Source organism: Rana temporaria, chromosome 1 (genome assembly GCF_905171775.1).
Source record: "Rana temporaria chromosome 1, aRanTem1.1, whole genome shotgun sequence".
NCBI lineage: Eukaryota > Metazoa > Chordata > Amphibia > Anura > Ranidae > Rana > Rana temporaria.
The window spans coordinates 529,753,672-529,779,098 of NC_053489.1; the positions used below are offsets into that span (position 1 = coordinate 529,753,672).

Here is a 25,427-nt window from a genome sequence, read left to right on the forward strand (position 1 = left end):
CTTCTCAAGCGTTCCTCCCCCCAAATTTATCTCCACTCTACTCCCGCGTGTGGAAGAACAGAAGCAGGCTCTACTGTCCTTCGTGGACTTGCTAAAATCACAGGGAACAGTAGTTTGTGTCCCAAAGGACGGACAATTCCCCCCTTTTCTTGGTTCAAAAGAAAAGCGTACCTGGCGCCCGGTAATAGACTTGACTTACCTGATCAAACTAATAAGGCACGGAAAGTTCAAAATGAAGACTCTATCAACCATTCAGCAAGCCATACAGCCAGGCGACTGGCTGATTTTGATCGACTTAAAGGACGCTTATTTTCATGTGCCAGTGGTAAAGGAGTTTCTCAAATACCTCCGGTTCCACGTCGGGCAAGAGCATCTGCAATTCATCAACTTACCGTCAACTTACCCAGAGACCACGGTTTTGCCTATTGAAGCTACCTGCACAAGGCAGTGACGCAAGGGGTGTGAGAGGAGATGGAAACGCAGTAAGCGCAGAGGAATATGAGCTAGGCTAAGGGCTAACCCCACAAGGCCAGCTCTTCCAACACTTATGCTCTCTAATGTTTGCTCACTGGAAAATAACCTGGATTTAATTCAACTCGGTTTTGTGTCGGTCTACACAGGTTTGAAGAAGCACTGAGTTCAGTGTGAAACGCACGCCTCACCTCCTGGGTTTAGACACTGTTTTTGTTGGCTGTCATTTGCAATTTTTTTAAATAAAATCATTGGAACGTCCCTATGGTGTGCAGCCGTTCTTTTCTTCCAATTGATCGTCGGTGGCGAGCCGTGGCTTGCGCCCAGCACATCCGGACTGTAGTAGTTGGTCACCTGGAGCAGTGTCTTGTTTGAATCTTCTGAATACACAGCATGAGACAAGGGATTGCTGTGTGTTTATCTTCACTGAAACATGACTGAATAACAACATCCCGGATTCCACCATTCAGCTACACGGGCTAACCTGCTACCGAGCGGATAGAGATTTATCACTGTCCGGTAAGACTTGCCGAGGTGGTCTGTGTGTGTATATCAACAAAAAATGGTGTAACAATGCTGTGGTAGTAACAAATCACTGCTCATCGCTGCTAGAGTTTGTTTGTGAAGTGTCAACCATTCTGTCTGCTGAGGGAATTCACGGCCATTGTTATTGTGGCGGTTTACATTCCCCCCGTGTGCAAACGCTCAGGACACACTTTGCGAACTTTACAGCTCTCTCAGCAAACATCAAACAAACAACCCTGACGTGTTTTTCATTATTCCTGGTGACTTCAACCACGCAAACTTAGGCCTCATGCCTACTGACGTTTTAAAAAACGGGCTGTAAAGCTAGTACAGACCCCAGGAAAAAAGCAGCGTTTTTAACGTGATTTTTTCTGCGTTTTGCATTGAATTCAATGCACGTTTCCTACACCGTACCAGGCCATATGCCCTCAACATGGGGGTGGGGGTGTTGGCACTGCGCCCCCCACCCCAAAGCACCTTGCCCCCATGTTGATGGGGACAAGGGCCTCTTCCCGACAACCCTGGCCGTTGATTGTCGGGGTCTGCAGGCGGGGGGCTTATCAGCCCCCCACCCTATGTGAATAAGTATGGGGTACATCGTACCCCTACCCATTCACCTGTTGAAAGAAAAATGTCAATAAAAAACACTACACAGGTTTTTAAAGTAGTTTTTTAGGCAGCTTCGGGGGTCTTCTTCCGACTTCGGGGGTCTTCCGACTTCTCCCTTCTGCCGGGCACCACCGCTGTCTTCTTTCAGCTCTTTTACCAGCGGGGGCCCGGTCTTCTTCCGACTTCGGGGGGGTCTTCTTCCGACTTCTCCGCTCTCTTCTCCCGCTCTGCGGTTCTTTTTCCCTTCTGCTGGGCACCACCGCTGTCTTCTTTCAGCTTTTTCACCAGCGGGGGCCGGTCTTCTACGTCGCCTTCTTCTCTTCAATGTTGACTCGACGCTCCCTTCCGCTGTAATGCCGGGTGTCCGGTGCGCAGCGATTTATATAAGCCTCTTATGACGTCACAGTCCCAGCATGCTCCGGGTGGTGACGACATAAGGGGGCGGGGTTATGTCGTCACCACCCGGAGCATGCTGGGACTGTGACGTCATAAGAGGTCTATATAAATCATCGCGCACCGCACACCCGGTATTACAGCGGGAGGGAGCGACGTGGCAACATCGGAAGAAAAAGAAGCTGGAAGAAGGCAGAAGGCGACGCAGAAGACCGGGCTGGCTGCCGCTAGTAAAAGAGCTGCAAGAAGATAGCAGCGGCCAGCCACGAAGAAGGCACCGGAGAGCGGGAGAAGAACCGGGGATAGCAGAAGAGAGCGGAGAAGACCCCCAAAGTCAGAAGAAGACCCCCGGAGAGCGGAGAAGTTGGAAGAAGACCCCCGGAGCTGCCTAATAAACTACTTTAAAAACCTGTGTAGTGTTTTTTTATTGACATTTTTATTCCACCAGGTGAATGGGTAGGGGTTCGATGTACCCCTACTCATTCACATAGGGTGGGGGGCCAGCATCTGGGGGCCCCTTTATTAAAGGGGGCTCCCAGATTCCGATAAGCCCCCCCCCCCCCGCAGACCCTGACAACCAACGGCCAGAGTTGTCGGGAAGAGGCCCTTGTCCCCATCAACATGGGGGCAAGGTGCTTTGGGGTGGGGGGTGCAGTGCCTCCCCTGCCCCAAAGCACCAACCCCCCTATGTTGAGGGCATGTGGCCTGATACTGTGTAGGAGGGGGGGGCGCTCGCCCATCCCCCTTCCTGACCTGCCGGGCTGCGTGCTCGGATAAGAGTCTGGTATGGATCCTGGGGGAACCCCCATGCCATTTTTTTTCGGTGTGGGGGATTCCCCTTAAGATTCATACCAGACAGAAGGGCCTGGTATCATCCTTGGGGGACCCTCACGCAATTTTTTAAAAAATTTTCGTGGGGGTTCCCCTTCAAGATTCTCCGCACACGAGTCGCCCTGCAAGTCGGATCATCTTGATCCGACTTCTGGTGCGACCTCTATTCAAATCAATGGGCTCCCATATAGGGAACCATTGATTTTGAATAGAGAAAGAAATGCCGGACGAGGCTTAACACAGCGTTATACCTCGTTAAATCACGTTTGCCGGCATCTGACGTCTTTACAGCTCTAAGGCTGGAGCTTCAGAACGCACTGGTCCTGGGTTTTTTTGCAGCTTAAAAACGGCTCAGCCATTTACAGCTCAAAAACGTCATGGTGGGCATGAGGCCATAGGCTAACATGGAGAGATATGACATTTCATTCTACCATATGTCCTCACGTGTACTAGAATGACAATAGAGCTTGACTTTACTTTAACTGACAATTGCGCTGTCATGCAATGCTGCACTATAAACAAAAAAAGACCAACAATTAAAAAAAACAGTATTTTTTACTTTCAGCTATCAAATATATCCAATAAAAAAATCCCAATAAGCATTTATTGATTGGTTTGCACAAAAGTTATAGCGTTTAAAAAACGATGGTACATGTACTGAAATGTTTTATTTTTTTGTATACTGCCCTGTACACGATTGGTTCGTCTGATGAAAACGAACCAATGGATTTTTTCATTAGATATCCGATGAAGCTGACTTTTATCAGTCTTGCCTACACACCATCGGTTAAAGATCCGATCATGTCCAACGCGGTGACGTAAAATACAACGACGTGCAGAAAAAAATTAAGTTCAATACTTCCGAGCATGCGTCGACTTGATTCTGAGCATGCGTGGATTTCCCCACAGACGATTGTTTTTTTCTATCGTTTTTTTAACCATAAGAAAAATTTAAAACAGGTTCTATTTTTTTTCACCGATGGGAAAAAAACTGATGGAGCCCACACACGATCGGTTCGTCCGATGAAATTGGTCCGTTTTCTTCAGACAAACCGATCTTGTGTACAGGGCCTACTAGTAATATCAGCGATCAGCCAATATTGCGGCAGGTAATGACAATTTTTGGGAACCAGTGACACTAATACAGAGATCAGTGCTAAAAATATACACTGTCACTGTACTAATGACACTGGCTGCGAAGGGTGTATAATCACAGAATAGCCAGTGTTTTGTCAGATGGGTCGCACATGCGTGCCCCCTACCCGGAAGTGATACGGTTGGCAAGTGGTAATGACAGACGGCTTTGGGGAATACCCTTTCTTAAGTCTGGTCTTGACCAGCGTCTGGCCCTGAGGGTCAAGTTTCTGCCTCATCCATTCTCGTCCAGAAACCTTGTGCCTCACAATTATTTATCAATACTTTTCTTGGGGAGTTGCACACGTAATTCCCCCAATTCCATCTTTTTTGTCACCTTAGGATATCAACCTTGTGCTCCCTGTTCTTCAGAGACCCCCCTTTGAACCGATCAAAAAGCTTAGTTTGGAAGACCTAATTTGTAAGGTTGCCTTCCTGGTTCCCATTATGCCCTTTAGGCATAAAGATACAAATAATGGCCCAGATTCAGGTAGATTCGCGCAATATTTGCGTGGGCAAAGAGCAAAAATTTTTCTCTGCGCCCACGCAAATATTGCGCTTTGCCCGCGATTCACGGAGCAGTTGCTCCGTAAATTGCGCGGGCGATATGCTAAACAGCCGGGCGTAAGGCTGCCTAATGTAAATGATCCCGCCGGGGGCGGGAATCATTTAAATTAGGCGCGCTCCCGCGCCGAGCGAACAGCGCATGCTCCGTCTGGAAACTTTCCCGACGTGCATTGCGGCAAATGACGTCGCAAGGACGTCATTTGCTTCTAAGTGAACGTGAATGGTGTCCAGCGCCATTCACGGTTCACTTACGTAAACGACGTAAAATTTGAACGTCGCGAGCGGGAAGCGCAGCTATACTTTAGCATTGGTTGCGCCTGCTATTAGCAGGAGCAGCCTTATGCTAAAGTCGCCGTACAGAAACTCCGTACCTTGCGTGCGCAGGGCCCGCGCAACTTTTGTGAATCGGTGGTAGTATGCAATTTGCATACTATACGCCGATCACAATGGCCGCGCCCCCTAGCGGCCAACGCAAGAATGCAGCCTGGGATGTGAAGGCATAAGGAGGCTTATGTCTGTCACATCCTAGGCTGCAGTCGGTGTAACGAGGTTCCTGAATCAGGAGCACTCGTTACACCGGAGCAAGTAAGCCCTTGCGCCGCGCAACCTATGGTTGCGCGGGCGCAAGTGCTTCTTGAATCTGGCCCAGTAACTATGGTGCAACTAAGTCCGCATGGAAGGAGGTAATGAAGGGTGATGGCCGCTGGTCCCTTGAATCAGGTCCTTAGAAAGCCTAATGCACATAAATTAGAGAATAGAGAGAGAGAGGGCGCATCATCTAAGCATTCCTGTGTTGATGCTTAACCAGTTAACCACTTAAGCCCCGGACCTTTAGGCAGCTAAATGCCCAGGCCAGGTTTTGCGATTCGGCACTGCGTCGCTTTAACAGACAATTGCGCGGTCGTGCGACGTGGCTCCCAAACAAAATTGGCGTCCTTTTTCCCCCACAAATAGAGCTTTATTTTGGTGGTATTTGATCACCTCTGCGTTTTTTTTTTTTTTGCGCTATAAACAAAAATAGATTGACAATTTTGAAAAAAATTCAATATTTTTTACTTTTTGCTATAATAAATATCCCCCAAAAACATATAGAAACATTTTTTTTTTCCTCAGTTTAGGCCGATACGTATTACCTATTTTTGGTAAAAAAAATCGCAATAGGCGTTTATCGATTGGTTTGCGCAAAATTTATAGCGTTTGCAAAATAGAGGATAGTTTTATTGCATTTTTATTAATTATTTTTTTTTTTACTACTAATGGCGGCGATCAGCAATTTTTTTTCGTGACTGCGACATTATGGCACATTTTTGGGACCATTGTCATTTTCACAGAAAAAAATGCATTTAAATTGCATTGTTTATTGTGAAAATGACAGTTGCAGTTTGGGAGTTAACCACAGGGGGCGCTGTAGGAGTTAGTGTTCACTTAGTGTGTGTTTACAACTGTAGGGGGGTGTGGCTGTAGGACTGACGTCATCGATCGAGTCTCCCTATATAAGGGATCACTCGATCGATGCAGCGCCATAGTGAAGCACGGGGAAGGCGTGTTTACATACGGCTCTCCCCGTTCTTCAGCTCCGGGGAGCGATCGCGACGGAGCGGCTATAAACGAATAGCCGCGCCGTCGTCCCGGAATCGCTCCCCACGGGAATCCGACCGCCGCATGTAGCGGGGGGGGGGGGGTCCCGATCGGACCCCCCACCCGCTAGAAGGCAAGGACGTACATGTACGCCCATTTGCCTGTACGTGCCATTCTGTGGACGTACATTTACATGCGGCGGTCGGGAAGTGGTTAAGGACCGCCGCATGACTAAATACGTCGGCAGAATGGCACGGCTGTGCATATGGACGTACAGGTACGTCCGCGACCCTGTCCTGTGCTCCGTGACCCCATCTGCTGGACCCGATCGCCGCCGGTGTCCCGTGATCAGGTCACAGAGCTGAAGAACAGGGAGAGGTAAGTGTAAACAAACCTCCCCGTGCTTCCTAGTGAGCCTGTCACTGATCGTCTGTTCCCTGTCATAGGGAAGGACGAACAGTGACATCACACGCCCAGCCAGGCCCCCCTACAGTAAGAAACACACATTAGGGAACACTTAACCCCTTTAGCGCCCCCCTACAGGTTAACCCCTTCACTGCCAGTGTAATTTTCACAGTAATCAGTGCATTTTTATAGCACTGTTTGCTGTAAAAATTACAATGGTCCCAAAATAGTGTCCGATGTGTCCGCCATAATGTCGCAGTCACGATAAAAATCGCTGATCACCGCCATTACTAGAAAAAAATAAATGATTAATAAAAATGGCATAAAACTATCCCCTATTTTGTAGATGCTATGGGGCAGATCCACAGAGATCTGCACCCGCGCAGCGTATCTGAGGTACGCTACGCCGCCGTAACTTTCCCGGCTTTGGTTCGAATCCATAAAGATTTTGCGCCGTAAGTTACGGCGGCGTAGTCTATCTCTAGCGGCGTAACGGTGCGTAATTAAAATCGGCGATTAGGGGGCGTGTTTCATTTAAATGAAGCGCGTTCCCGCGCCGAATGAACTGCGCATGTGCCGTCCCTAAATTTCCGCCGTGCATTGGACGTAATTTTTTTTAACATAGATGTGAATTACGTCCATCCCGATTCACGGACGACTTACGCAAACAAACATTTTTTTTTCAAATTAAACGCGGGAACGATGGCCATACTTAACATAGCAGGTTTAACTATACGCCACAAAATACCAGCTTTAACTATACGCCGAAAAAAGCTGACTAGAGACGATGTAAAAAAATGCGACGGCCGCTCGTACGTTCGTGGATCGTCGGAAATAGCTAATTTGCATACTCGACGCGGAAAACGACGGGAACGCCACCCAGCGGACGCCGAAGAAGAATTGCATCTTAGATCCGAAGGCGTACGAAGACGCAAGCCTGTCGGATCTAACCCAGATGCCGTCGGATCTTGTTTTGAGGATTCAAAACAGAGATATGACGCGGGTAATTTGAAAGTACGCCGGCGTATCAGTAGGTACGCCGGCATACTCGCTCTGTGGATCTGCCCCTATAACTTTTGCGCAAACCAATCAATAAACGCTTATTGCGATTTTTTTTTTTTACCAAAATATGTAGAAGAATACGTATAAACTGACAGAAAACATTTTTTTTAATATATTTTTGGGGGATATACATCAGTGCCACCTCATCAATGCACAAGTGCATCCCATCATTGCCCACCAGCGTATATCACCAGTGCATCACATCAGTGCCAACCAGTGCATCACCTCAGTGCCAACCAGTGCATCACCTCAGTGCCAACCAGTGCATCACCTCAGTGCCAACCAGTCCATCACCTCAGTGCCAACCAGTCCATCACCTCATCAGTGCCAACCAGTGCATCACCTCACCAGTGCCCACCAGTACAGCCCAATGTCATTCACTCATCAATGCCCACCAGCCTAGCACAAGACTCTATTCGTCCCTGGCCCTGACGTGCTGCTGTCCCGCCTTTGCCTACAATCCCCAGAATGCAGAGTGGGGCGGTAACAGCCAATCGGCGGCCGCCGCTGCCGACATCCTCCACTGTAAAGAAAACTTCCCCTGACTTCTGCGCGCCCTGCCTCTGCCTACAAACCCCAGAATGCAGCGCGGGCCTGCAGTTACCGGCCCGCGCTGCATTCTGGGGCTTGTAGGCAGAGGCAGGGCGCGCAGCAGTCAGGGGATGGTTTTTTTTTCAGAGTGGAGGATGTCGGCAGCGGCGGCTGCCGATTGGCGGTTACAGGCCCACTGCCGACTTCCTAAAACTAAAAAAAAAAAAAGTCACCAGATAGCAGCGAGCGGGCCCCTCCTCCTCTGGGTGTAAACAGAGGGGAGGGACGCCGCGCTGGGTGTACCAAGATGGCCGCGGCTTCGGCCTAGCTCCGGATCCGAGGCACCGCCAACGGCCATGTTAAATATCGGCCTAATTTGAATGAAAATCGGCTGATGGCGATTTCTCCAAAACGGCCAAATATCGGCCGAAATATATATATCGGTCGACCTCTATCAAATACCACCAAAAGAAAGCTCTATTTGTGGGGAAAAAAAGACGTCAATTTTGTTTGGAAGCCACGTCGCACGACTGCGCAATTGTCCGTTAAAGCGACGCAGTGCCGAATCGCAAAAAGGGGCCTTTAAGTGGTTAAATAAGAATAAGTAATTGCACTCACTTTTGTGTAAATGAGCTCTGCATGTAAAGATGGTCACAATTTATGTCCTTTAGACATGTTTCTGAGTTGGCAGCTCTTTTTTGACAACAAACGTTCCTTTTTACCATTGAGAATATTGTCCACACTTCCCTCTATCCTGCTCCAAAACATGACAAAGAAATTGCTTCATACTGCTTTGGTGTAGTCAGGGCTGTCAGGATCCACTTGACAGCCACAGCCTTGGTTTGTAAAACTGAATCCCTCCCTGTCTGGAGGTCCTCGTAGAAGACTTTCTGATCCACACTTGCTAGATGGATCAGACAACTTGTTTCCCATCAGAGCTTATTCCACCATGGTTATTGGTGTATCTTGGGTTTTTCAGCATCAAACATCTGTATCCCAGATTTGCAAGGTTTCCTCCTGGTCCTCTGTATACATGTTCTCCAAGTCTTACCAAGTGGATGTTCATGCCTCGGCCTATGCAAGCTTTAACAGCAAGGTACTTCAAGCTGTTATCTGAGTATTTTACTATATTCGTGATCTCCCCCCAGTTTTAGCTATGAGCTATGTATACAAGTCCAATGACTATGACTAAGATAATAGGAACGTTGACTTACCTGTATATTCTTTATCTTGGTGTACATTATAGGACACAGGCTCCTCGCCTCTGTGTCTTGAGTGAAATTTGACAGAGTGGGCAGGATAATATGGGTGGTCTACTAGGGGTGACCCTAGCAAGTTTTCTTTTTGCCAAGGTCTAATCACCTGGGGATAGTCTGCATATACCCATGGTCTATGAATACAAGTTCTGTGTCCAAGATAAATAATTTACAGGTATGTCAAATTTCCTATTCTTACAGTCATTATCTTTTTGTCTTTAATCATACAAATATGTATATATTTGCAATGGTTCTAATATGATTGTTGGTGCAATATCATTTTAGGAACTTTTCAGTTATGGGGTCATACTATTCAAGTAGACTGGGCAGACCCAGAAAAAGAAGTTGATGAAGAAACGATGCAGAGAGTTAAGGTCCTGTATGTAAGGAATTTGATGATATCAACTACAGAAGAGACTATCAAAGCAGAGTTTAATAAATTTAAGCCTGGATCTGTTGAACGTGTTAAAAAGTTGAGGGACTATGCTTTTGTACATTTTTTTAATCGAGATGATGCCATTGCAGCAATTTCAGTAATGAATGGGAAATATATTGATGGAGCAAGTATTGAGATTACTTTAGCTAAGCCTGCAACTAAGGATTCTATCTGGAAACAAAGAAGTGGCCATTTGAGTCCGAATTCAGAAAGTTTACTTTTGTTTGCAAATCAGGAGGAAGTATCTCAGAAATCTATTGGAAGATCTTCAATTTTACCTTCCCCACTTAGAGGCAGAGAAAGTCCAGTATGTACGGAGCCTGAAAGAGGCACATATCCTTATTATCCTGGCATAAAGCTCAACCCAATAAGCATTCAGTCTTTAAATCCTAATCACTTTCACTCTGCTGTGATGCATCTAGAGTACTACTGTTACAAAAATAATATGGCATTACCTAAATACTACTTGTACTCCGCTTATAGCCAGGATGAAAAACTGCTTTTGATTTATAAAGTTGTACTTCCAACTATTGGTAATGGTTCCCAGAACTGCTTCACACCTGACAGGCTATGCACCTCATTGGAAGATGCAAAGGAATTGGCAGCACAGATTACATTGATGCATTTGGGTAAGTTTAAAATGTTCACACTGTTTTTTAAAGGGTTGCCTGCTTTGAGCAAAACAACAATACTTTTATTTCAACCTTACTGGTTGTTATCACTTTCTTGAATTCTAGCTTTTCTGGTTATTCTAAAGAAAGATACATTGTTAGTGCAAAATTATTAAGAGAGGTGGAAGTGGGAGGGAGGGAGGTGGACTAGTAAGGTTGAAATGGAACTATTGTTCCCTTGCTTAAACAAAAACATGTGTCTGCAGTAGTGACATATGTAGGGAAAAAAAGAACTGTTACCAAAAAAACCCCCACAAAAAACATGTACTAAAAGCTAGTGTATGGTCAGCCCTAGCGCAAGGACGCGATGACACTTAGGCAGCCCATAGATGATTTTTTTATTTTTTATTTCATTCAACTCGATTCTCCCATCCACACATTTGAGGTCCTCCCACTGTGTCATTGTATTCTGACAGCAGGGAAACTTCCCCACCACCAGAATACACTGATCAGTGCTGCTGGCTATAGCTCTAGATCGACTATTGTACAGTCACCCTGCCCTACTAAATTCTGCTGGTCCCTGCTGAACCAGCTGAATCCATCTATGACCAGCTTTAAACTTGACTTAAAAAGTCGATGCCCCTTCTTCAATCTAACATACAGGTGATACTCGAAAAATTAGAATATCGTGCAAAAGTTCATTTATTTCACTAATACAACTTAAAAGGTGAAACTAATATATGAGATAGACTCATTACATGCAAAGCAAGATAGTGCAAGCTGTGATTTGTCATAATTGTGATTATTATGGCTTACGCCGCGTACACACGATAATTTTCCGGCATGAAAAAAACAAAGTTTTAAAAAATGTAATTTAAAATGATCGTGTGTGGGCTTCACATCATTTTTCAGGTTCTGAAAAATGTCAATTTTTTTTTTCGAACACGCTGCATTTCTTAACGACATTTTAAACAATGTCGTTTTTCGGGTTGTAAAAAATTATCGTGTTGTGGGCTAAAACGACGTTAAAAACCAGCGCATGTTCAGAAACAAGTTATGAAACGGGAGCGCTCGTTTGGGTAAAACTACCATTCGTAATGGAGTAAGCACATTCATCACGCTGTAATAGACAGTAAAAGACGATTCGCGTTTTTCTAACAGGAAATCAGCTAAAGCAGCCCCAAGGGTGGCGTCATCCGCATGGAACTTCCCCTTTATAGTGCCGTTGTACGTGTTGCACGTCACCGCGCTTTGCTAGAGCATTTTTTTAAAACTATCGTGTGTGGGCAACGTTTTTTTTTCATGCTGAAAAATGATCGCGTGTACGCGGCATTACAGCTCATTAAAACCCCAAATCCACAATCTCAGAAAATTTGAATATTGTGAAAAGGTGCAATATTCTAGGCGCTAAGTGTCACACACTAATCAGCTAATTAAGCTATAACACCTGCAAAGGGTTCCTGAGCCTTTAAATGGTCTCTCAGTCTGGTTCAGTAGGAATCACAATCTTGGGAAAGACTGCTGACCTGACAGTTTTGCAGAAAACCATCATTGACACCCTCCATAAGGAGGGAAAGCCTCAAAAGGTAATTGCAAAAGAAGTTGGATGTTCCCAAAGTGCTTTATCAAAGCATATTAATAGAAAGTTATGTGGAAGGGAAAAGTGTGGAAGAAAAAGGTGCACAAGCAGCAGGGATGACCGCAGCCTGGAGAGGATTGTCAGGAAACGGCCATTCAAAAGTGTTGGAGACTTTCACAAGAAGTGGACTGAGGCTGGAGTCAGTGCATCAAGAGTCACCACACACAGACGGATCCTGGACATGGACTTCCAATGTCATATTCCTCTTGTCAAGCCACTCCTAAACAACAAACAACGTCAGAAGCGTCTTACCTGGGCTAAAGAAAAACAGACCTGGTCTGTTGATCAGTGGTCCAAAGTCCTCTTTTCTGATGAGAGCAAATTTTGCATCTCATTTGGAAACCAAGGACCCAGAGTATGGAGGAAGAATGGAGAGGCACACACTACAAGATGCTTGAAGTCCAGTGTGAAGTTTCCACGGTCTGTGTTGATTTAGGGAGCCATGTCATCTTCTGGTGATGGTCCACTGTGCTTCATTAAGTCCGGGGTTACCGCAGCCGTCTACCAGGAGATTTTGGAGCACTTCATGCTTCCTTCCGCAGACGAACACTATGGGGATGCTGACTTCATTTTCCAGCAGGACTTGGCACCTGCCCACACTGCCAAAAGCACCAAAACCTGGTTCAATGACCTTGGGATTACTGTGCTTGATTGGCCAGCAAACTCGCCTGACCTGAACCCCATAGAGAATCCATGGGGCATTGGCAAGAGAAAGATGAGTGATATAAGAACCCAACAATGCAGAATAGCTGAAGGCCGCTGTTGAAGCATCCTGATCTTCCATAACACCTCAGCAGTGCCACAGGCTAATGGCTTCCATGCCACGCCACATTGAGGCAGTAATTGCTGCAAAAGGGGCCCAAACTAAGTACTGAGTAAATATGCATGCTTATACTTTTCAGAGGTCGGATATTGTTCTATGTAGAATCCTTGTTTTATTGATTGCATGTAATATTAAAATTTTCTGAGATTGTGGATTTGGGGTTTTCATGAGCTGTAAGCCAAAATCATCACAATTATGACAAATCACGGCTTGAACTATCTTGCTTTGCATGTAATGAGTCTATCTCATATATTACTTTCACCTTTTAAGTTGCATTAACCATCGCGCCAAGCAATAAAGTCAAAAGTCTCAGAGTCATCTTTGACTCAGACATGACTATGAATGCACAAATAGGATCAGTCGTCAGCGGTTCTCATCATCTGCTCCACATGCTACGTAGACTCATCCCCTTCATCCCGGAAGAGGACACAGCAGTAGTGGTTGGAACTATCATCAACTCACGACTCGACTACTCAAATTCCCTCTATTTAGGACTACCAAAATACCAGATTTCACGTCTACAAGTCGTCCAGAACAAGGCAGCCAGACTGGTAACAGGTAAAAAGCCGTGGGAATCAGTCTCCCCGGTCTTGAGGTCCCTCCACTGGCTGCCCGTACAGGACCGGATGACATTCAAGACACTCTGCCTCACCCACAAATGTATACAGGGGAACGCTCCCCAATACTTAAGCGAGAAAATAAAACCCTACGTCACCAAGCGCGTGCTCCAGTCAACCAACCAAAACCTTCTCCAAATTCCTAAATCCCGCTACAAATCGAAGGGAGAACGTAGATTTTCGGTCCAAGGACCACTGCTCTGGAATGCTCTACCCACTACCATCCGCTTGGAGAAAAACCATCGGGCCTTTAGGAAAAAACTAAAGACCCATCTCTTCTGAAAGACCAGTACGACTCTGGATGCTAAGGGCCTTGAGGAGATTAAGTTCGCATTTGTTGCGCTATACAAGTTACTCACTCATTAGTGAAATAAATGAACTTTTGCACAATATTCAAATTTTTTCGAGTTTCACCTGTAGGAACTCAGGGGACTCACATTGATGGGTTTGAAGACTAACATTGGTGCGTGCTCTTTAGCAGGGCTGTTAGATTAGGCATATTTTAGGGCAGGACACATTCACTTTACTATTGTATGAAACTATCCCTAGAATTTACTTTTTACATTATTTTTACAGCTTATGAGTTTAGATGTAGAGGCTGCATTTGTTTTGTTTTTTTCACATGGGAACACTGTGAAAAACACAGTTCCTGTGCTCACTCCTTACACTATATCTAAGAAGGAGCAGCACTGTCACCATATGCTGCACTCACAGCGTTGCCAACTATCAGTATTTTTACTGGCAGACAGTAAAAAATGGGCACTTTTTTCCTGCTAGTAAATGCAAGTGACAGGAAAAGGTTGCCAGTAAAAATTATGGCTGTGATGCTCGGCTCGGAATTGCGCATGCACAGTTCCGGTCTGGAACAGGCCATGACCATCTGGGTGCCTACTACAGTGTGTTTGGGTGGCATCGGCAGGCGGAGGCAATGCCTGAGGCTGATGTCATGGTGCAAAGGTTCGGAGCGCACGATCCCGCAAACCGTCGTCGCTGTACACCGGTCCCTTTAACCGGCATGGCAGGCGAGAGCGATCGCAGGCACGAGAAGTAGAACAGGGACGTGTGTGTGTAAACACACACATCCCTATTCCATTCTGTGAGGAAAGACAGATTGTGAGTTCCTAATAGCTAGGAACCACGATCTGTCATTTCCTCTAGGTCAGTCACCTCCCCCTACAGTTAGAAACATGCTAAGGAACACAATTAACCCCTTGATCGCCCCTAGTTTCCCTGCCATTGACATTTTTACAGTAATCAGTGCATTTTTATAGCACTGTTCGCTGTATAAATGCCAATGGTGTCAAAAGTGTTCGATGTGTCCACCATAATGTCGCAGTCCCCATAATAATCGCAGAACGCTGCCATTACTTGTAAAAAAAATTATAATAATAAAAATGCTATAAATCTATCCCCTATTTTGTAGACACTATGGGGCAGATTCACGTATTGTGCGGGCGTAACATATCTGATTTACGTTACGCCGCCGCAACTTACACGGGCAAGTGCTGTATTCTCAAAGCACTTGCTCCGTAAGTTGCGGCGGCGTAGCGTAAATCGGCTGGCGTAAGCCCGCCTAATTCAAATGTGGAGGGGGGTGTGTTTTATGCTAAACTACTGTGTTACCCCGACGTGATTGACGTTTTTGAGGAACGGCGCATGCGCCATCTGTGGAATTTCCCAGTGTGCATTGCTCCAAAGTACGCCGCAAGGATGTCATTGGTTTCGACGTGAACGTAAATGACGTCCAGCCCCATTCACGGACGACTTACGCAAACAACATAACTTTTTCAAATTTCGACGCGGGAACGACGGCCATACTTAACATTGGCTGCGCCTCATAGACCCATGGGCAACTTTATGCCGGGAAAAGCCTAACGTAAACTTTGTAACTTTACTGCGTCGGCCGCGCATACATTCGGGAATTCGCGTATCTAGCTAATTTGCATACTCAACACGGAATTCGACAGAAGCACCACCTAGCGAGTAAAAAAAAAATGCAGTTTAGATCCGACGGCGTAAGAGACTTACGCCTGTCGGATCTAATGGTCATCTATGCGTAACTGATTCTAAGAATCAGTCGCATAGATACGACGGCGCAAAGCAGAGATACGATGGCGTATCTGGAGATACGCCGTCGTATCTCCGTTGTGATTCTGGGCCTATAACTTTTGCGCAAACCAATCAATATACGCTTATTGTGATTTTTTTTTACCATAAATATGTAGAATACATATCGGCCTTAACTGAGAAAGAAATTGTTTAAAAAAAAAAAAAATTGGAGATATTTATTATAGCAAAAAGTACAAAATATATAATATTTTTTAGTTTACAGCACAAAATATAAAAATTCACATTTCTAATTGCATATTGCACTTTTTGTAGCCCAAATACAGAAACTTGCACTTAAAACTGTAATTTTGTAACTTTTAGAAATGTCAGTAAAAACGTGGCGGTGTCAGTAAATTGTGGGTGTCATGCCAGTTAATTTCAATCTGGTAGGTTGGCAACACTGTGCACTCCTGATCTGGACTGCCTTCTTCATCTCCATTACATTGGGAGGCAGTGTATTACAGTTCACAGAAGATAACTTCGAAAACTGATAACATTGTTTGAGATATGAGTTCAGTGTACAGGAAGTTGCAAGAAAACGAATGCAGTCACCACATCTACAGTATATGCAATTCATTAAATTTTTGTTCTTAGGTTTAGATATGCTTTCATTGTAGGGATAAGCAGCAAATATAATGTGTAAATGTTTGAATGTTTCTATATACACAAGCTAAGTTTAATTGTGTTCTTTACAGGCTACAGTATCTGTCGTGGTTCAGAAAATAACCTATCACCAGTGAATACTGCTTTCTCAGCTGGAACAGCAAATGTAATTCCGTATACATCCAAAACCTACTCCTGCCCCAACTACTCAGTTTCACCTCCCTTGTCTTTGGCTAATGGAAACCACATGGAGCAGAGGCTATTTATTTCTAATCAGGCTTCCTTTTTCTGAAAATGTATGCAGTACTTTGAAAGATTTTATTTGTTTATAGTTTTTATTTATCCATTTTGTGTGTGTGTGTGTGTGTGTATATATATATACACACGCACACACACTTCTATCAGAAGAGCCCTTTGTGTTTACATGAGTTTTATCGTAAGGTGACTCTTACATTATGTGTTCTCTTAATAGGAATTTATATTGAAGAAGAATGGATACTACCATTAATGACAGGGTTTGACAAATTTGCTTGGAATCTAGGAGCCAGCTAAAAAAGTTAGGAGTCAGAAAACGCACCCCGTCCCGACGAGCTTGAGCGCAGAAGCGAACACATAAGCGAGCAGCGCCCGCATATGTAAACGGTGTTCAAACCACACATGTGAGGTATCGCCGCGATTGGTAGAGCGAGAGCAATAATTCTAGCCCTAGACCTCCTCTGTAACTCAAAACATGCACCCTGTAGATTATTTTTAAACGTCGCCTATGAAGATTTTAAAGGGTAAAAGTTTGTCGGAATTCCACGAGCGGACGCAATTTTGAAGCGTGATATGTTGGGTATGAATTTACTCGGCGTAATATCATCTTTCATAATATTAAAAAAAATGGGGATAACTTTACTGTTGTCTTATTTTTTAATTAAAAAAAGTGTAATTTTTTCCCAAAAAAGTGCGCTTGTAAGACCGCTGCGCAAATACGGCGTAACAGAAAGTATTGCAACGATCGCCATTTTATTCTCTAGGGTGTTAGGATAAAAAATATATATAATGTTTGGGGGTTCTAATTAGAGGGAAGAAGATGGCAGTGAAAATAGTGAAAAATGACATTAGAATTGCTGTTTAACTTGTAATGCTTAACTTGTAATACCAACGGCCACCACCAGATGGCGCCAGCTCACATCTGGTTATAATAACTTGTAATACCAACGGCTCACCACCAGATGGCGCCAGCCCACCTTCCAAGCCAAGTCGCCAGGACACTATTTCTAGTCGCCATGGCGACCTGGCGACCAGGATTTGTCGAGCCCTGATTAATGACATCCTCTGAAAATAACTGGCTGTCATTCTAGTTCATCATTGAATTTGCTGACTTGGAAGATGTATGCAAGTCAGGAGTTCTGATTTGTATACTTGTTTCATGTCAACATCTCAAAGTATTGTAGCCCATCAATAGCTAAGAAACTATACTTCTTACAAGTAGTATAGCAAAGGAAACATTTTTGTTTACTCTGTACATAGATTCCTTTAATATGTTGTGCATTATCTACAAACTGGCTGGTGGGCTGATTGTTAAAAATAGGAGTTAACTTAGACATGTCAACCATTTAAAAGGCATGTTGAGTTGAGAAAACTGCTTAGTTGCAGTCAGCTAATATATTATTTTTCCTACAGTTTTACAAAGTCCAAATATTGGGTTTGTGGAAAATTGTATTGATGGGGAAAAAAAATTGTAAAATATGAAAAAAATAAGATTTTCTAAGGGGTTCATCTATTAAGAATTTGCATAGCCGTGCACCCAGTGCAATTTGTTCTGCGTAAATAGGGTAAAAATTAATTTAAACAAGCTGTGCTTTCAAATGTAAATCATTGGCACTTGGCCACTAGATCAGTGGTTCTCAACCTGGGGGTCGGGACCCCCTCTGGGGTCAAATTATGATTTTCCAGGGGTCCCCGAATCCTGGGCTGTTCTTAAGGCCCGCACCACTCTCCCTACCTTTTTGTGGCCACCCAGCTGGGCTGTCCCTGAAGCCTGTGGCCGCCCACTCAGCCTCTTCACAGCCGCCCATTCAGTTCACGGCATGGGTTGGGGTGGGGGGTTGAGGCTAGAGGTCAGCTGACTGGTGAGGAATGTGAAGTGGGAGGGGCTGGAGGAGACCCCCATCTTCTGATTCCGGCATAGGTGCCACTGCTACAAGATGCCACAAAGTCGGAGGCACAGTGAGTAACACTACCTGTGATTATAGTTGCCATTAAAAGTCCTCACAACAGTTCTCAGATCAGCAGGTGACCTTGTTCAAGAGCACCTAATCCACTCATCCCAACAAGGAGTAAGAGAAGGAATAAAAATAAAGAATACATGAAAGGGAGAGGAAAAGAGGGGTGGAACAAAGAAAAAGGGAGAGAAAGAACAAGAAAGACGGCTAGAATTACTTGTCTTGCCCCGGGTGCTGACAACCCACTATACGAAAATAATTTTACTGTTAGGGGTCCCCACAACTTGGGAAATTTTATCAAGGGGTCACGGCACTAGGAAGGTTGAGAACCACTGCACTAGATGGAGCCAAGTATCATAGACATTTCCTATAATACTAAGCTCCATCTGGTTACAATGTATAGCAGGGATCCTCAAACTACAGCCCTCCAGCTGTTGTAGAACTACACATCCCATGAGGCATTGCAAAACCCTGACATTCACAGACATGACTAGGCATGATGGGAATTGTAGTTCCTGAACAACTGGAGGGCCATAGTTTGAAGAACTTTGATGTATAGCATATTTACATGAGTTTTTTTTCCCCATTCGCACAGAAGAAATGTACATGCACTCTCACTGGCCAAATGGCTGTGTGAATTATTTATAAATGAAGCCCCCCCTAGTGTATGGAACTGTCTGTGTGGCCCAACAGCAATTTACCAAATTCAGACTTTTATACTCTCACAGTTGATTTGGATTATAGACGCTAATAAATAAAGCTGAGTGTGTCTTGTGTATCATATTACGGACATTCAAAAAGTCACAGTGATAGTAGTTTTCATCTGAAGTTATTAAAGGAGTTGTAAAGGAATTTTTTTTTTCACCTTAATGCAATCTATGGATTAAGGTGAAAAAACATCTGCTGCTGCTGGCCCACCCCCCGAGCCCCCGTTATACTTACCTGACCCCTCGAAAGTCCTGCGCGGTCCCGATATCCTCTTCGCTGCTCAGCCTGGCCGCTGATTGGCTATAGCGGATGAATTGAGAGCAGCGCAGCCATTGGCTGGCGCTGCTGTCAATCACATCCAGTGACGCCGAGGGGCGGGGCCGAGTGATACAGTGAGCGGCTATGGCCGCTCGCTGTATCACGGGAGCGCGCCCACCAATTAGTGACCACCATGCGAGCTCTTATTGTGGGGAGGACCAGAGACAGCCGCCGAGGGACCCCAGAAGACGTGGATCGGGGGCATTCTGTGCAAAACTAACTGCACAGTGGAGGTAAGTATAACATGTTTGTTATTTAAAAAAAAAATTTCTCTTATCGTCCATGGACGGACACAGCTCCTTAAATCTTGACAAGTGGGTTATGTTCCCTGTTTACAGGAGAGGACTAGGCAGAAACATGTTAAATAGTTAAATACATGTTACATTAACAGAGTTGAACAGCCCCGCCCAGGGGGCGGTCCCTCCAGACATAACCCTCCTCACTGCAGCTTGCAGCCTCAGTTTCGTTCTGCCTAGCAAAGGAGAAGGACGTATGGCTCCCTTTGGGCCCAGCGCCCTGAGGAGAAATTTTATTTTATTTTACTTTATTTTTTCTTGAAGAATCTTCTTTCAACTGTTGGCTGAGAGACAGGCTGGATATTATAGATCCTTGTAGTCTACTCAGTCCGACCAGCAAGCGTGGGCACACCTTTGCAAAGAGGCTTGGTCTGCCACGCCATACCTCATGACTCCTGAGGTGGCCGGTGAGCTTTGCTCCGAGGTCCACATATGACTGAGCTGTGGTGTTGCCTCAATCACAGTGGACCGGGCCGACAGCTACCTCCATTTCGGTTGTAGTTCTGTCAGGAATGCGTCAGCGAGTCCTCGCTTGGACGGGTAAGTACAGTCCCTCCTGCTTCGGTGGGTTGGTACGGCTGGGCATTCCTGGGGTTCGGGGGTCCCTTCCCCTTACTTCCCTGCTCCTTTCCCTTGCTGCATTGCTAACATTGCCGCTGTCAGGGGGGAGGGGGCCTTCCTGAGGGGACTGTTATCTGGCCTGTGTTTTTTCTTTTTTGTATTGGGCTTTCCTGTGAGGTAAAAAGCCCTGTGATGAGCACAGATGTTTATGATTATACTTCAGCAGACGCTGACTGATTGGTGACACCTGTAATGGTTTTGCTTTTTATGCTGTATCTGTGTCTTATCCTTAAATAAAACAGCCCTATGAGGCTTTTCCTGTTTAAACACAGGTCCCTGCAAAAGTTACCTCACGGTTCTTTTCCTCACAGGCAGCGCTGTGCAGTCTCCTCCTGAGGGAGTCCCCTGGTTACCCCTGGTCAGCGCAGCAAGTGGGTGAGAGGCCCTGAATAGGGCTCTAGGAGCTTTTGTCTATTTGTATGGACAGGTGTGCATATTATAATACACACTATGTAAATATTGGAGTCAGTATCTGGGTCCTTCCCCACATGCTGGTGGTGGCAGCAGGTGTTAGCTCCTGTGATTCCCACAGAGTTTTTATTGTTAGTCCTGGACACAGTTTGTGCCAGGGTGGGGGTGGACTGCGGGCGGGCGGTAAAAGAGTGCCCCCTTCCCCCGTTATCCCCTGGGGAATGCTCTGTTATGGAGCCATGGACTAGGTACCTAGTTAAAAAAAAAAAAAAAAAAAAAAAAAAGGCAGAATAAAAGGCAGAATAAGGCATTTATGGGTGCGCTTTTTACTGCTGCAAGGGACTCTCCTAAGCTGCATAGTGCAGCTGGGTTTCCGCTGAGGGCTCGGTCTTTTTTGGATCACACAAATCAGACCGCTGTGTAGGTTTTTTCCTTCTGTGCCCTTCTTTGATAATTTCTGAGATGCGGAATGAGAAAAGCCACTGAGGGCTTTTGTAGTCCCTCACCGCCGGGCGGGAACCCCTACTTGTATGGATCTGACTGATAGAAGATCCGAAGTACTGACCCGTTCCATGTTTACCATGCTGGGGTCTGGCTTGCGGCCTATTGTGGCCACTACACTGGGGTCTCAGTGGTCGCTGGCGCTATTTTTTGGGAGATTTTTCAATTACATTGAAAACTCCCATTGGCGCCCATTTTGTCGTAACCACGCTATGGCGCAGCTTACATTGTGCTGGCCTTTTTCCTGTGGCCGCGTTCTGAACGCTCGGCGGCCATCTTGGAGTAGTCCTGACCCCTAGTGCTGTATACAACTCGCAGAGTGAGCATTTTGCACCAGACAGTGGAGGAGCACCGACTCTCTCCTGAGGTTATTAGCCTAGCGGACCAGCTGGTCCAGGGCCTCATATAGGTCTGTGATGCTTCATTGAATGCTGCGCCCTTGTTATCCAGGGCGTCTGTTTCAGAATGGTTTTATGCACACGGTGGTGTAGTGCTTAACTCCATTACTTGGCAGCAAAAGAGTCATTGGTTCGAATCTGCACACTGACGCCAATCTGCCTGGAGCTTGCATTGTCGCTCCCTGTGTCTGTGTGGGTTTCCTCCGGGTACTCCGGTTTCCTCCAAAGACATGTGTGCATACACCTACATAATATACATACACACTATGTGTGTGTATTATTTAGGGGCAACCCTCCCAGGCCGTCAAAGGCCCAGCTGGGGGACTAATCTGTCCCTGGGTGCATAAGCCGATCACGCCGGCACCCAAATCCTGCCAATGTATATAGCCTTCCCTCCCTGTCTCTAGGTGGGAGGGGCGGCTTGCAGGTTCACAATTCAGTGAAACCTCCCTGCTCTCCGACTAGTGGGTCTGCGAGGTGGTCTCTTTGGAGTACTAGATAGGGTTTCCTCCTATCCACAGAACAAAGTTCTGTCCTTGTGTCTTCCCCTCCCGGCACGTCGGTCTGCCTTGGGCAGTGTGGGTTTTGCTAAGCTGCAAGGTAATTTTACCTTTCCTGCAGGACGAGAGTTTTGGGGTTTTCTATGGGCCTCAGGCCCTAAATACCTTTGTGAACGTCGGGTAGTTCCGCATGGAATCCATTTGTTCGGTGGTAGCTGCGCTTCATCCGGGGGATGTCCTGACGTCCTCGGACATCAGGGACGCATACATGCATGTCCCGTTTTGCACATGTCACAGTGTTTTTTTCTGTGCTTCGTGATGAGAGAAGGGTCTCTGTCAGCCTGTGGCCCTCCCTTTTGATCTGGCGTCAGCACCATGGGTTTTCAGCTAGGAGCTCGCACTTATTTGAATTTTGTTGGGACAGCGAGGCTTTGCCTCATTGGCTACTTTGACGACTTTCTTCTGAGAGCAGCTTCTGTCTCCGACCTAGTGGATGGGTTATTCCCATTCAGACCCTCCGAAGATTCGGGTGGATGTTAAACGTTTAGGCCAGAAAGTGTAGCTCAGTGGCAGCAAGCCTGCCCTACATGTATGCGACCCAGGGTTCAAATTATGGGCATGCTAGGTTCCGACTCAGCGTTGGAGTATCTAGTGTTGATCCAGACTCCTCAGTGGCAAAGGTCCTTCTTCCCCTGGAGAAATTGCAGACTCTTCAGTCTGCGGAGAAGGTATTGGCATCACGCAATCGGTCTTCTCTCCGGGCGCCTGCTGGTTCAGGGTCTGTGGGTAGCCTCCTTCAAGGTGGTACTGTATGCCCAGTTCCACACCCTGGTTTTCCAGTGGAACTACTGTCCAGGTGGTAAAAATCTCTTGTCTCTGAAATCATTAGATTCCTGTGCGCCACCTAGTCAGAGTCTCTCTGAGTTGGTGACAGAGATTCCCGACTCTTCGGTCCGGGAAGTTGTCCCTTCCTTCCAGTGGTCGGTGTTTACGACGAATGCCAGCTCACGGGTTGTGAACCTGGAGGTTCACAAAACTGGGGGGTCCAGTCGGCCCTGAGTCGCTGGACTTGCGTGGACCTATGACCACACCTCCTTGAATGTGTCTGGTCTCGGTAGCTACCCAGGGTCGGGCCTGGCTAGTGCCTGGTGGAAGACCGCCTGGGAATACCAGGTGCTGTCTACTGTTCATTGTCCTACTATTTTAGGCGATCAGGCTATGCTTCTCCTTGTGGTCGACCAATCTGGTTTCAGCCGGACAACGCCACGGCCGTGGCTTCAGTCTACCATCAGGTATGCCGGCAGGCAGACTACTGGAGTCGCCAGATGCTGGGCCAGGGCGACTGGTCTTTGTGCTTGGGGTGTTTCGGCTCCCTTGCAGGAGGTGAGCCTCACATGGCATGGATCTCCTGGCAGCTTGTCTCCGCCGCAAGGGTGTCAAAGTTAGTGGCCAGGTCTAGTGATCTTGTACAGACGCGTCAGTCGCGCTGGAGGCCCTGTGTTGTCTGTATCGGTGATTTTTTTGCCATTCCTCCATGGTAGTTGCTTCCTCGGCCGCTCCACAGAGTGGATGCTGAGGAGATCCCGATGATTCTAATCGCTCCAGATTGACCTTGGCATCCTTGGTACGCTGATATCGGGCGCCTGGTAGCGGAGGCACCCTGGTGATTGCCAGGGCAGGAGGTTCCTGTCTCAAGGTCCCATACTTCCTCCTGTTGTACAGTCACTGACTTGCTTAACATGGTTATTGGAAGCCAGACTTTAGGTGACCAGGGTCTGTCTGACTCGGTCATCTCAACAGGGCACCGTAGTCTTCTTCCGGAGGATCTACCGTCGCACCTCTCTTGGTGCGAAGGGATGGAGTGACGTCCACGGGCGTACTTTCAATGTCCAGGGTCCTGCTGTTTTTAAAGCTTGGATTGGATCTAAAAATTGCTTAAAGCACCGTTTGGGGGCAGATTTCAGCCTTGGCTGTGTTCTTTTAGTGGCCTTTTTGCGGCCCGTTCCCTGGTGGGTCCCCTTTTTTTGTGTGCAAGGGGTTTGTCATATACTTTCCCCTCTTGGCCCATCTCTTCCCCCATGAGTTTTGACTCTGGTGCTCTCGGTTCTTCAGGAACCTTCCTTTTGGAAACATCAGAGAGATTTTCTCTTGACACTATCTCAGAAGGTGGCCCCTTTAGTGGCCTTTACCTCTGTTAGAGGGGTTTCTGAGTTGGCGGTCTTGTCTTGCAAGCCGCCATGCTTGATCCCCCATAAGGATTAGGTGATGGTGCGCCCGCGACCTTCCCTTCTTCCGAAGGAGGTTTCGGCCTTTCATACTTTAGGCGTGGTACGCGCTTTGCGGGTATACCAGCCTACTACGGCTCCATTTCGGAGCTTCTGACTCTCTTTTGTGTCGGTGTCTGGTCCACAAAAGGGCCTGGCGGTCTCGTCGACCACCATTTCTCGGTGGATCGGGCAGGCCGTCATACAGGCCTATGCTCCTAAGGGCGGGCCCCCCTTTCCGGTCACGGCACTTTCGACCAGGGCAATTGGTGCTTCCTGGGTTTTTTTTTTTTTTTTCCGACATCATGCGTCGGTCTCACAGGTGTGCGAGGCGGCGATTTGCTCGTCCGTTCACGCTTTTTCCAGAATTTACATGGTTGCTGTGAGTGCATCTTATGATGTTTTTTTCAGCCGCTAGTTTTTGCCGGCGGCTGTTTAAAGTTGCACCTCCTCCGTTGAGGAGCTCTGCTTGTTTTGGGGTGAAGTTAAAATTGTTTTTACTGATATATTTCCCACCCCTCGTTTTTTGACACTGCTTGGGGACGTCCCACTTGTCAAGATTTAAGGAGCTGTGTCCGTCCATGGACGATAAGAGAAAATAGGATTTTTTGTACTCACCGTAAAATCCTTTTCTCTGAAGTCCATGGACGGACACAGCTCCCACCCCTCCTTTTTAGGTTTGTACTGCTTGTTACGAACTGAGGCTGCAAGCTGCAGTGAGGAGGGTTATGTCTGGAGGGACCGCCCCCTGTTCAACTCTGTTAATGTAACATGTATTTAACTATTTAACATGTTTCTGCCTAGTCCTCTCCTGTAAACAGGGAACATAACCCACTTGTCAAGATTTAAGGAGCTGTGTCCGTCCATGGACTTCAGAGAAAAGGATTTTACGGTGAGTACAAAAAATCCTATTATTCATACTTACCTCGGTGGATGCAGCATCAGACCAATGCTGCAGCTGTCCCCTGGCGTCTCTACACTGAGAACGGAGCCACCGAAC

The 25,427-nt window shown here is 46.4% G+C and overlaps 1 protein-coding gene across 1 annotated transcript in view; it reads left to right on the top strand.

The window, feature by feature from the left end:
• RBM46 (RNA binding motif protein 46) overlaps nt 1-25,427 on the top strand; it is an 86,520-nt gene that overhangs the window by 58,834 nt on the left and 2,259 nt on the right. The window contains exons 4-5 of the mRNA XM_040332117.1: nt 9,648-10,427; nt 16,293-16,496. Of these exons, the coding sequence (XP_040188051.1) occupies nt 9,648-10,427; nt 16,293-16,492 (980 nt within the window). The 3' untranslated portion in view covers nt 16,493-16,496. The remainder of the gene's footprint in view (nt 1-9,647; nt 10,428-16,292; nt 16,497-25,427) is intronic.